This window comes from Oxyura jamaicensis, chromosome 23 (genome assembly GCF_011077185.1).
Source record: "Oxyura jamaicensis isolate SHBP4307 breed ruddy duck chromosome 23, BPBGC_Ojam_1.0, whole genome shotgun sequence".
NCBI classification, from domain to species: Eukaryota; Metazoa; Chordata; class Aves; order Anseriformes; family Anatidae; genus Oxyura; species Oxyura jamaicensis.
This window is the reverse complement of record NC_048915.1, coordinates 2,599,203-2,611,506: the sequence shown is the minus strand read 5'-3', so window position 1 is coordinate 2,611,506 and position 12,304 is coordinate 2,599,203. Positions and strand designations below refer to the sequence as shown.

The window sequence follows — 12,304 nt, the reverse complement described above, 5'->3', positions numbered from 1 at the left end:
CGGGGGGGGGGGGGGGTGCTGGGGGACTCACCGCGTGGAGGGACACGGCGAGCTTCTCGATGAAGGGGTAGAGGTTCTGGGCAGCCTTCCAGCCGTCTTGGAAGAAACTGGGCATTGATTTCGCGCCATTAAGATGCAAATGGGGAAAACGGGGGGGGAAAAGAAAAAAAAAAAAAAGAGCTTATTTAGAGAAAGCGTGGCGGGGGGACGCGGCAGCCCCCCCCCACACACATACACACACCCCGAGGAGCTGCTCTTGCTCTGCAGCCCCCCAGCTGCTGGGACGTGGAGGGGCTGCTGCAAAGCCCACGTCCAGCCCGTGGGGTCCGGACACCCCAAATATTGCGGGTGTTTGGGGCACGGGGTTGGCCTCTTGCTCGACGCAAGCTGATCTCACCGGGGCTCTTTGGGTCCCTTCCCCGGCCGACAGCACGCCCGTGGCCAGTGCCGCCGCTCCCTCCCTGCCTCAGTTTCCCCACCCGAGAGCCGCAGGGGTGCGAGGGCAGAGGGGGACGTCCCCCCCCTGCCCCGAACGCCCTCGCTCCGAGGCTACCGGCGGAGCCGCTCGGCTGAACTCATCCCTGGAAATCCACCCAGAAACCAAATCATCGGCTACATCCCCGGCCAAGCCCCTTCCCCCAGCCCTTACGGACACGTTTGCACCTCCCGGAGCCAACGATCCCGACCGGACAGCGTCGGGTCCTGCCCAGCACCTTCCCCAGGAGCTCCGTGGGGTCGCTCAGCCCCCAGGACAGGGAGCGAGGTGTCCCCAAAACCCCCCCTCAAGCTCTCCCGGAGGTGACAGCCGAGCCCGGGCACCTACTTGTGCTGGGCATGGAAAAACTTGATGAGGCTCTGCAGGAAATCCGGCCCTTGCTTCATCTGACTCTCGCTGGCTTTCAGCAGGTACTGGAGGGGGGGGGTGAGAAGGCAGCCGGTTAGGCGGCGGGGACCAGGACCGGCCCTCACCCCCCTTCCCCGCGTGGGTTGTGACGCTGGCGCGGTTTCAAGAAGCCACGACGTGGGGTGTGAAGTCAGCTCGCCGGGGACCACCCTCGGAAAACCTGGAGCTGGAGGCGCTCCAAGCCCTGCAAAGTTCAAGGGCCGAGGCGGGCCCCCAGGGTTCCCAGCCGGGCGCGCTTTCTCCCACCGCGTGTTACCTCTGGAGTTAATAAATAACCCGAACCCGAGGAAAAAAAAAAAAAAAAAAACAATGAAAATTAAAAAAAACTGAATCATGTTGTACATCAAACCTGCCCCTCACCTGCAGGCGGAAAGACCCAGACCCCTGGGACACGAGCCCCATGCAGAGACAGGAGCCTGGAGCCTCCCCGGGGCGAGCTCAGCCTCAGCCCCGCGCAGCTGGAGGCTGGCCGCCCTCCTCCCTGCCTCCCTCCGAAGAGTTTTGGGAGGCGAGCGGAGGGGAAGGCGGCCAGCTTCCAGCTGCAGGGGCTTTCCACCGCCCGACAGCCCCGGGGCGTGCTGGAGCTCCCGGGGGACCCCACGTCTCCTCTGCTTGGGGGGAGCACCAGGGGTAGGGGAGCAGGATGGAGAGGGGCAGCTCCCAACGCGGCCGAGGAGGCGCACGGGGAGGGGCGAAGGGGGCTTTGTGGGCCCGGCCACCCATGCCCCGAGGTGGTGGGGACAGGGGACTGTCCTGCCGAGACCCCTGCTGGGGGTCCCGCCGCGCCCACCCACCCGCGGGAACCCCCCGGCGAGGAGCTGCGCCCCACCGAGCACCCGTGGGGTGGAAACCCATCGCGCCCCCAGCCCAGGCAGCAGCAACCACCGCGTGCACAAGGGCGTGCGCACACGTGCCAGCCCCAAAGCCCCCGGTGCCCCGATCCCAGGCGGGCACCCAGCGCGCAGGCGCTGCTGGAAGCGGCCCCTCCCGGCCGGCCGCGTTTCCACGCGCTGTTATTTATTTCACAGTGCTGCTATTCAAAGCTCTGACTCATCTGGCCCCAGCCCCAAGCCAGCAGCCCCGACCCCGCTGCGGCGCTGCTGCCTCCTCCCCGCGCACCCTGCCCTTTGCTCCCCCGGGGAGCCCCGGGGACAGGGGAGGGGACGGGGGAGAGCCCGGGACTGGAGGGTGGGGAGGGGCTGGGGGGGGGGGCTGGCACCAGGTCTCTGTCCTTTGCTTGTGCTTGGGGACCTGGGGAGCTTCTCTGGTTTTGCCAGTAGGGCAGAACTGCAAAGCCAAACTGCAGCTTTCAAGGGTTTCATCCAAAAGGATCGCTTTTTGCCCCAAATGCCAGCCCCTGCTTTGGCAAAGGAGGTGTAGGATCGGGACCCGGAGGACGTGGGTGCAACACCCCGGTGCTCCCTGCAGGGTATCCCACCTGGACCCGCACCCTGCAGGGAGCAGACACGGCCCCACGGGGCGGGGGGGGGGACACACGGGAGGTTCCCCGAGCCAGGACCCCACGGGGACACACGGGGACAGACGAGTGCCCTGCGCTGCGCCACGTGGGACTGCTTGGGTGTTGGGGACGGGGACTGAGCACCCTGTGCAGCTCCGGCCACAGCGGTCCCCTGCGTCCCCCCGACCCCAAAGGGCCCCGAGCCCCCCGGCACAGCCCCCACCTCGCACATGTGGAGCTGGAAGAGCCGCCGCTCCTTCTGCATGTCCTCGGCCAGCTCCGCCGCGGACGGTTCCGCCTGGATGACCCCTGCCAGGCGGGCGCGCTCCTTCTCCTTCTCCATCTTCCCCCTGCGGGACAGCGAGGGGACGGCTCGGGGACAGCCCTGCCCGAGGAGGGGGGACCCCGGGGACGGCCCTGCCCAAGAGGGGGGGTCCCCAGGGAGCTGCAGAGGTGTCAGAGGGGGTGGGATGGGGCAGGGGGCTGCGCTGGGATGGACCAGGGGAAGCGTTCCCAAGGCTGGCCCAGAGCCTGGCCGCAGCCCCGCACAAAACACCTCTGTGCGCGGTGGGGATTAGGGGGATTTTGCTCCGGGCATGGGGTCGCTCACACTTTGGTCTCGTAATCCTTCCAGGCCTTTTCGATCTGCTTCTTGGAGTCCTGCAGCGAGAGGAGAGAGAGGACGGCAGCCGTCAGGGGAGGCGAAGGGACGGGCACAGCCCCGGTGGCACCAAAGCAGCGTCCCAGAAGTGAGGGCTTGGCTTTGCGTCGCTGTGCCAGCGCCCTGCCCTGTCCCCATACCGCAGGGATGTCGCTACTTTGCCACGAGCCGCGTCCCCAGGGCTGCATTTTGTCCCCGTAGAGGGGACACCTGCAGCCGAGGAACCGGGGCTGGGGTCTCACCAGGCGGCCGTCCTTCAGCTGCCCCTTCAGCAGGCTGTCCAGGGGGAAGGAGACGATGTTGTTCAGGTTCTGCACCTGGAAAGGGCAGAGACGGGGACGGGGTTACCCCAGGGGCGTCCCCGCATCGGGGCAGGTCGGGAAGCAGGAGCTCCGCGTCCTTTTCCAGCCTTGGACCCCCCCCCCCCCGTCCCCAGTAAAATCGCTGCCCCGGTAAGGGTTAAAGAGGCTGGAAACGGGGCCGGCTGCAGGCAGGGGCAGGCTGGGGCTTGCTGGAGCTGGCTGCAAGATGTCTGACGCGGGGCCCTTCCCACAAACCACATCAGCGCCGCGGCTGCCAGAACCAGAGCTGCTCTCCTTCCCCCCCCCCAAATCGCCGCCCCGGCCCCGTCCTCCCCGCGGCACGGCACAGACACCCGGCGGGCAGCCGGCAGTGCCACCGGGCTGGGACCTCCTGACGTCGAGGAGGGCTTCCCAAAGCGCCCCCTGCCCGGGCTGGGGGACCGGGGACAGCCCCAAAAGCGCTGTGGCACGCGGAGGGGACACGGGAGCCTGCTCCCATCCCGGTGCCTCTCCGTCTGACCCCAAACCCTGGGGTCCCCACGGGGCAGCACCCAACGCGGGGCTGTTGCGCACACCGCGTCCTGCATCGGAGAGGAACCCCTACAATTCCTTTCAGAGTCCCCCCAGGGGTTTTGCCCCCCGCCACCCGGGGGGGGGGGGGGGTTGGAAACCCATCTTTGGGGCAGGATCCGGCCCCAAAAGCCGGGAAATGGGGCTGCCCCATCCTTCCGCACCGCGATCCCGCTGCGGAGTGGCTCCCGGGGAGGGTTTGGGGCAGGGGCGGCTGCGGGCGGCCGTTCCCACGCCTGCAGCACGTGGCACGGGGGAGGCGCAGCGCGGGCACTGCCCTCGCCCAGGGAACCGGTTCGGCTCCTTCCCCGCCACGTTTTCCCCACGGAGCCCCCGAGCACGGGGCTGCGGCCGGGCCGCGATGGCCGCGATGGGGAGGAGAGGAGCGGGGAGGCCCGGGCTGGGGTAAACTGGGAGAGGAGGACGTGAAATCTGGAATTCCTGCTGGGGGAAGGGCAGCAGCGAGGAGTCCGCTCCTTCAGCAGAGCCAGAGGCTACAAATTCCCCCCCCCCTTTTTTTTTTTTAGGGGGGGGCTTCAAAAGGGACCGGAGGGCAGCGAGAAGCCAGCAGGGGATGCCCCAAGGCTTTGCTGCACCGACCCAGCTCCCTCCAGTTCCCATCCAGCACGCCCCCGGGAGCCCAGCTCTCCCCCCACGCTATCAAACCCTTCCAGAGCCTCGACAAATCGAAGCAAGGAGATGAGTTTGGAGAGAAGAGACCCCGAGAAGAGCCGTGCCCCCTCCCACCCCCCCCACCCCCTCCCACGGCGGGGACGGCTCCAGCCGCCTCTGCTGCCTCCCGCGCGGCTGCGGCTCCCCACGGCCCCGCTGCGCGCTCAGCGTGGCTTTGATTTACTTCTTGGCAAGCGAGATCAGAGATGTGAAAAAAGAAAGAAAGAAAGGGAAAAAAAAAAACAGAACCAGCAGCCCCAACCGCACGGCAAATCGCAGCGTCGGTGTCCCCAGCAGAGCTGGGAGGGAGCTGGAAAATCCAGCGGAGGGGGCATCGGGCGGCCCAGGAGCATCCCCGAGCATGGGGTGGGATCTGGGACCTCCTGCGGCGGTGGGGGGCAGCTGTGCTGGGTTTCTGCCCCGAATCCTGATGCATGGTGCAGATTCTCCCCAGCTCGGCCCCAGCAGGACGGGGGAGGCAGGCTGAGGTTGCTCCCCGCGGGGCCGGCGGCTCACCAGGTTCTTGAAGAGCGCGGTGACCTCGCGGGTGAAGACGGCCAGGTTGAGGAAGCCGGTGGAGAGCTCGTGGTTGTTCTGCGAGAGGTGGTTGTTGCCGAAGTTCTCCAGGGCCTCGCTGTACTGCTCCTCGTTATCCACGTGGGCTGCACGGGGGGACAACAGCAGTGAGGCGGGGACGGCAGCGGGGTGGCCCTGCGGGACCCCCTTCCCCAGGAGGTCCCATCGCGGGTCCCACCCGCACCCACGTCCCTGTCCCTTCGGAGCAGAGCAGGACACCAGCGATGCTCCTTACGCAACCTCCCCAAATTTACATCTTCACCCCTTTTTCAGCCAGCTTTTGGCACCCCAGCACGTTGCGAGCACCCGTGTCCCCAAAGGCCACCACCCCGCAGCTGGCACGGGGGGGAGGACGTGACCGCGGCAGCCCGGGGACGCCCAACATCTCTCGAAGCCCGACTTACTGAGCCCGGAGACGTGAATGGCTTTCACATATTTCCTTATTCTCTGGAGCACGGCTTGGTCCCCGTCCAGGCTCTGCGAAAGCGAAGGAACAAACCCCCGTCAGCGCTGCTGAGGGGGGGGGGAGGGCGGCCGCTCCCCCCGTCCCCCTGGCCACACAGGGCTCCTTTGGCCGGGCGCCTGCTCTGCCACACAGATGTGCGGGGCAGCAGCCAAGCTCCCGGGGACAGGAGCTGGAAGCGCCCGGCCCCGTGCAGGATCGGTGCTGGAGACGCCGCAGCCGCGGTGCCCGGCCGGTCCCCTGCCAGCCCTGCGGTCCCCACGGTGCCGATGGCCCCGGGGAGGTGACATTGGAGCAAGGCGGCGGCGCAGGGTGCCAGGTTTGGGGGCAGCGTCTGTTTGGAAGCAAGCAGCTCCCGGCAGCTGCGAAAATGCCTCCGTGGCTCTCCCAGGGGTTGTTTGAAGCAGGGAGAGGAGGACGGCAGCCCCGTGACGCAGCGCCGATGCGCCAGGCTGGCCCAGCTGCGCCAGCACGTGTCCCCCGTGGGATGGGCACAGCACCAGAGGCACACGAAGGTCCCCAGCTCCGCGCACGGCAGAGCCCAAACCAAAACCTGCAGCCCAGAAGGGACCTAAACAACACAAATCCCACCCCGAGGGACACGGCAGCCCCCCAGCCCCATGCCCTGACACCGTCCCCGCTCTGCCCCTCGCCGTGGGCACGGCGCCCTCGCAGCCAACCTGTGCCAAGCGTGGGGGCAAACACCACCCGACCCCGACCCCGGCCCCAACCCCGCTCAGGCAGCCGGAGCCGCGCGCAGCAGGAAAGGGTTAAGGGCGCCTTGGCTGCGCTGCAGGTACCAGAGGCATGATAACAGGCTGGAAATATTCGGAGGGCGTGAACGGCCGAGCAGGGCGAGGGATGAAACCGCCGAGGAATTACGATACAGAGGCTCACGCTCGCTCTCCCAGCGAAGGTTTTCGGGCTGATGTCAAGGCCCATTTCCTGACAGCGGGGTCAGCCCGGCTCCGGCGCCTCTCTCCTCGAGGCCCCTCCTTGGACGAGGTGCTGCCCAGCAGCCTTGGCCGGGACGAGGCAGTGGGGAGGGGAGGCAGAAGCCAACAACCCCCCCCCTCTCCTTGGGGGTCTCTCTCCAAGGAGGAGGATGCTGGGGTGCCCCGAAGCCTCCCGTGCCCCTCTGTGCCCTAAATCCAGTGCCCCAAGCTCTCCGGAGAGGTGCTGCAGGGCAGAGGTTCCTTCTTCCTCGGGGAAGGGGGGGGGAACGCAGCAGATGATACCATGAGCCCCCCATGCACGGCTCTGCCCCATGGAGGCCTTGGTGCTGCCCGAGAGCAGCCCCGGGCGGGCAAACTGGCCAGGCACAGCCTCGGGAAGGGGAAACTGAGGCAGGGCGGGATGCTCGGCATGCACGCAGGCACCGCACAGCCAGGGGACGCGGCTGCCCCGGTGCCACGGATTGGGGCAGCCCCCCAGGAGCACGGCCCAGAAGGATGCTGGAGGTGGGGTGGCACGGAGAGGGGATGGGGGACAGCCCGGAGAAGGGGTCACATCGGCACAGCCGGCGGTGGTGACAAGGGAGTCCCTGTGGGGACGGAGGGAGGGACAGACCCGCACCTGCACCGCAGCCGCCCGGGGACCCCGAGCACTCCTCCTCGCCCGGCTCAATGGGGGCCATTCTTCACTCCCCCCCTCGCCGTGCCGCCCGGGGAAGGCACCGCGATGGGGCCGGGGGCTGGAGGCAGCGCTGCCGCCGGGGCAGGATGCGGCCGCTCCGGGTGCAAAGGGCAGAGCAGGGCAGGACGCCGTGTTTACTCTGCGATGGGGCAACGCAGGATGCGGCCGCCAGCTCCGCGGCCTCTGCCCGGCCATCCCGCACCGACACCTCTCCATCAGCCAGCGCCACCGCGGGCAGGATGCGGCCCTTCTGCTCACACCGGAGGCCTGCCCTCGGGTCCCCTCCCCGGCTTTTATTTCTCAGCCAACGTCCCCACGGGATGGGGCTCCTGCCCCCAGCACCCCAAAAATCACACGAGACCCCCGGGAGGGGACAGCCCGTTGTAATCCCAGGAGGGGAAACTGAGGCACGGCGCAGCTTCAGACACCTGGGGGGACCTCGGTGGTCCCACGGCCTCCTGTCCTCAGCACCCTGCTTCGGCACAGCTTTGGGGTGCTGGGGGGGGGGGTCATGCTGCCTCCTCCCAGCAGACACCACCTGGGCTCACATCCAGCAGCGCTGAGCACCCTCTGGCTTCCCAAAGCACCGGCATGGATGTGGGGCAGGGACAGGCGGTGACACAAAGCCCCAGCCCCCCCCCCTGCAGGGCTCCCCCCTCCCAGAGCAGCCGCTGTTTATTTTCCTTGCCTGATGCTATCGCCCTGTCGAGGATCAGCCGGCGGCACAGGGCTGGGGCTTGTTTGTTTGGATTTCCCTCTTCCCCTCCACCGGGGCGCTGGGTGTCGAAGGCCTGGCTGCCTTTCGGCTCCCCCGAGGGTCCCCGCAGCCCCCTGGCAGACACGTGCCCCCCCCCCCGGCCCCTCTTCCCCAAAGACCCGAGCCGCTGTCACAAGTCCCGGCACTCATCCACGCTCGCTGGAACGTTCCCAAGTAAACCCTCTCCCCCCTCCAAATCCCCCGTCCCCCTTCCCCTAAATCGCAGCCTCCCCAGGGAAGCCGAGCGGCCAAACGAAATTCCTGCCGCTTCCTCCTGCCTGGAGCTGCCTCCCCCTTCCCGGCCGAGAGAAAGAACCAGAGCCAGGGGAGAGCACGTGCTGGCGGGGCCCGGGATGCTCAGCACCATCGACTGCTGGGTTTCCAGCCTGGGGGGCTCCCTTCCCGCCACCCCCGGGGCTCCGAGGGGGCCCTCGCCGGCCCCAAGAGCTCTGGCTCCCCTTCAAAGCCATTCCTTCGCTAAGAGGAATTGGCAAAGGACGCGGGACCAGCTGGAAGCAGCCTCTATTGGAGGCAGGAGTGGGAAGAGGGGGATAAGTGCACCCCGCCACCCCTGCTCGAGCCCCGTCAATGCTGCTGGGGCTTCTGGGGGGGCTAAAAATCCCACCCCAGCTTTAAAAGCGACGGGACCCCCCCCAGGGACACCGCAACCCCCTCAGGGCGCAGCAGCTCATAGCCCTGAGCCACGGGGCCGATGCTGAGCCCAGCCCCGGGGACGGAGCCAGCCCCTGGGCAGCACCCAGAGCTGGAAACGAAACCAGCTGGAACGGCGAGGTTTTGCCCATTTCTGCAGGCCTTGGCCCCAAGAAAATGCGTGGTGGGGGGGAGGATGGAAACGGCCGCCCCGGCTGGAGGGTCTCGAAGCAGCGGCTCACGGCGAGCGCCAGGGGAACAAACCCCGCATCCCCGAGTGCTCAGAGAGGGGCTGCACAAACAGCAGCCCCCCCAAAAAAACCTTCCGGGTTCCACTTTCCCCCCAGCCATCGGCGACGACGCCGGCAGCGGCCGAGCCCTCGGCAGAAGTGAAAAATGAAAACCGGGGCGGGCTGCAGCGAGGGACACGAACCCTGCACCGAGCAGGGCCGGCATCCCGGGGGGCTCGGAGCAAAGCGGGGCACGGGGGGGACCCCAATAAATAGAAACCCAAGGAAAAGAGGTGGGTGCCAGCTGCAGGGCCAGCACTACAGGGTGCCCGAGGCTCGGGATAGGGGCGCAGGGGGTGTCCCCAGGGGGAAGCGCAGCCCAAGCCTCCCCCCCCCAAGCCCCGCTCACCTCCTCCAGAGCCCCCACCGCCCCCCGGCACTTCTGCATCTTGGAGGCGAAGGCGGCGGCAGCCGGGGAGCTCAGGTCCTCGCCGGTCACGGCCAGGAACTCGGCCACGCTGATCTGCTCGGGCATGGTGCGGGCGGCACCGGGGGGGACCACCGGGGGGGAAGCGGGGGGGCACCGGGGGCTGAGCCGGGAGCGCACCGGGGGAGCGCACGGGGAGCGCACCGGGAGCGCACGGGGGGGGAGCGCACCGGGGAAGCTGCTGAGCGTCCCGGGGCCGTGGGGGGGACGGTGGGGGGGCAGGGGGGTACCGGGGGGTGCCGGGGGGGTACCGGGGTTCCCGGGGCCCGGCTCAGCGCCCCATCCCCTGCAGGCCGGCGGGGCTGCACCGGGGAGTTTCTCCCTCTGCCCGCCCGCCCGCTCGCTCCCTCCCCGCCGCCGTGACGTGGGCAGCGCCGCCCGCCCGCCCGTTAAAGGCGAAGCGACCCCGGTGCCCCCCCCTCGGCATTCACCCCCCCCCCCAGCAGGGTCCGTCCCGGGGCACCAGCGATGCGCGGGGGGCTCCGTCTGCGGCACCGGGGACCCAGGGTGCGGAACCCCTCCGTGCACCCCCACCGGCCTCGCACCCCCGCTGTCAGGCTGGGACCGGACGGGGGGGCCCACGGAAGCCCCCCCCCCACGCGGGGAGAGGCCCCACGGAGCCCACGAGATGGGGGCAAAGCAGCAGGTGGGAAGGGCAGGGTGGTTCCTCCCCGCAACACGGGGGCTGCTGCGGGCATGGAGAGATGGGGACACCCAAGGTGTCCCCTAAGGGCTGGCTTGGGTGCACAAGGGCTCAGCCTTAAATCCGAATTAAATCCAGATTAAATCCCCCCCCCCCCCCCCCAACACTCGGCTGTCTCCATGCCCTGCTTGGCCCTGGAGGGGGGCTCGGTGCACAAGGAGCAGAGCCCACGCGCCCCGCTCGGTGCCTCCAGCGCTGCCCTGAGGCTTTGCTCGGAAACATCCCCCAAAAAAAGAAGCAAGAGCCAAGGAGGAGTGGGGTTGAGGAACGGAGGGGTGGCCAGGGGGGCTGAGGAAGGAGAATCTGAGGGCAAACAGCAGGAAAGGAGAAGCAGAAGAGGAGGGGAGGGACAGGGACACGGAGCCACTTCTGGAGCACCCCGCTTTGCCGTGGAGAGGCAGCGCGGGGGCTCCGCATCCTGCCAGCCGCTTGCCTGACCCAGGCCCATGCAGGGCTGAGGAGCTGGATTTTGGGTGCCCTTTACCTGGTGATTTGCTGCAAGGACAATAAATTAATTAATTATTGTTATTTTTTTTAATGGGCCTTTGGGTTTCCCAGCAGAGGACACGAGGATGCCCCGCAGGATCCCTGCACCAAGCAGCCCCCTGCTGGGGCAGTCAGGGGGTGGCAGAGCCCCCTCCTCTTTCCTCCTAAGGGGGTGAAGGTGTTTAAAGGATGGGGGGGGCACCACACACCCCCTTTAGCCCCCATCTGGCAGGCACAAGGTTAGGAGGCTGTGGCCCCGGTGGGACTGCTGCGCTGCAGGGGAACAGGAGGAATTTGGGGGCTCCCAAGGGGTCCTGGCTGGGACCCCCCCCACCATCCACGCACCTCCTTGGGGTACGGGGGGGCTGACCCCAGCACCCCTGCGGCCAGCCCAGGGCAGGGACTTAGAGCAGCGTGGGCCAGCCTCGGGAGCCCCCCCCCCCCCCCCCCCCCCCCCCCCCCCGCCCCCCCGTGGGGGGGGCGCCCCCCCCGCCGGCCGGCCGGGGGGGGGCCCGCCGGGGGGGGGGGGGGGGGGGCACGGCTGCGACACCGCCAGCTGCTCCGGGACACGCAGCCCCTCGGGGATGGGGCCAGCACCCTGTGCCACTCACCCTCCTCCTGTCCACGCCAGACCCCACGGGATGAGCAACGCAGCCCCAGGGCATGGCAGGGCACCGGATGCCACCGGGTGCCACCGGGTGTCACCACCTCACCCCCACCGTTGGCATCACCAGGGCACAGCCCAGCGATCCTGGGGCTGGTGGCCTGGGGCAGGACCCTCCACGGGCACGGCCCCGCAGCCCCCGAAGCTGCCCTAAAGCGGGCGCACCCCGCACATCCTGACCCCAGGGCCCTGCTGCTGGCCACACACTCGCTGCTCCGCTCCGACCGTGGCTTCGTCTCAGCCCCCCCCCTCTCCCCCCCCCCCCCCTGGGGGCCGGGGCCCAAAACCCCAGTTTGGCCCCCCCCCCCCCCCACCAAAAGTAAAAGCGAAGCCCCCTGCCTCCCCCCGGAGCACACTGCCACGCTTTGCTTCTTCGAGGAAAACAAGCCCCGTCTGGCTCGGAAGTTTTATTCCATTTCATCCCCTCCCGAGCAGAAAACACCAAGTGCCACGAGTTTTCCCACGACCAAACACGTCCTCACCCACACCGCGTCCAAGCCAACCCGCAGGGGAGCGAACTCGCGGACGGCCGCCTTAAATACACTCGCTGAAAAAACCCGAAAACGCCAAAGAAACCCTCGGCAGCGCCGTGCCGAAGGTGGGTCCCGTATAAATACAGTGCAATAATTAAGGTACAATTTACAGGAGGAAAAGCCCGGAGGGAGGAACTCTGCCCGAAGTTCCCAAGGGGAGGGATGGGGCCGGGGAAGGATTTATTCCCCCCCCCCCTCCGGCGCATCCTTGCTGCGGGATGAGGCCGTGCAGAGCCCAAACCCGAGCGGCCGCATCCAGCCCCAGTGCCCGGCACCCAGGGGAAAAAATCAGCGCAGGAAACGGGCTCCGGGTTGATCCCAGCGTGGGGAGAGGGGGCCGAGCCTCCGCGCCCCCCAGCCGGGAAGGGGAAAGCAGTAAAATTAGGGAAAAGCTTGGGTTTGCCTGTGCGAGGCGCAGCTGGGAAGGACCAAGGGGGGCGCGGCGCACCGCGCTCTGCCGCCGGCACAGCCACACCAACCCCCCCTGCCCTGCTCCCAGCTCCCCCCCCCGCCCCAGTCCCCACCACCTCCTGCCCATTAAGCTCCAGTTC

At 68.2% G+C, this 12,304-nt stretch overlaps 1 protein-coding gene across 1 annotated transcript in view; it reads right to left on the bottom strand.

The window, feature by feature from the left end:
* Positions 1-9,709, bottom strand: part of ASAP3 (ArfGAP with SH3 domain, ankyrin repeat and PH domain 3) — a gene marked incomplete at its 3' end in the record, with an annotated part of 14,539 nt that extends 4,830 nt beyond the window's left edge. The window contains exons 1-8 of the mRNA XM_035345855.1: positions 9,290-9,709; positions 5,549-5,621; positions 5,085-5,230; positions 3,267-3,341; positions 2,974-3,023; positions 2,587-2,713; positions 824-909; positions 32-107 (exon numbers count right to left, since the gene is read on the bottom strand). Of these exons, the coding sequence (XP_035201746.1) occupies positions 32-107; positions 824-909; positions 2,587-2,713; positions 2,974-3,023; positions 3,267-3,341; positions 5,085-5,230; positions 5,549-5,621; positions 9,290-9,415 (759 nt within the window). The remainder of the gene's footprint in view (positions 1-31; positions 108-823; positions 910-2,586; positions 2,714-2,973; positions 3,024-3,266; positions 3,342-5,084; positions 5,231-5,548; positions 5,622-9,289) is intronic.
* Between the last annotated feature and the right edge of the window lie 2,595 nt (positions 9,710-12,304).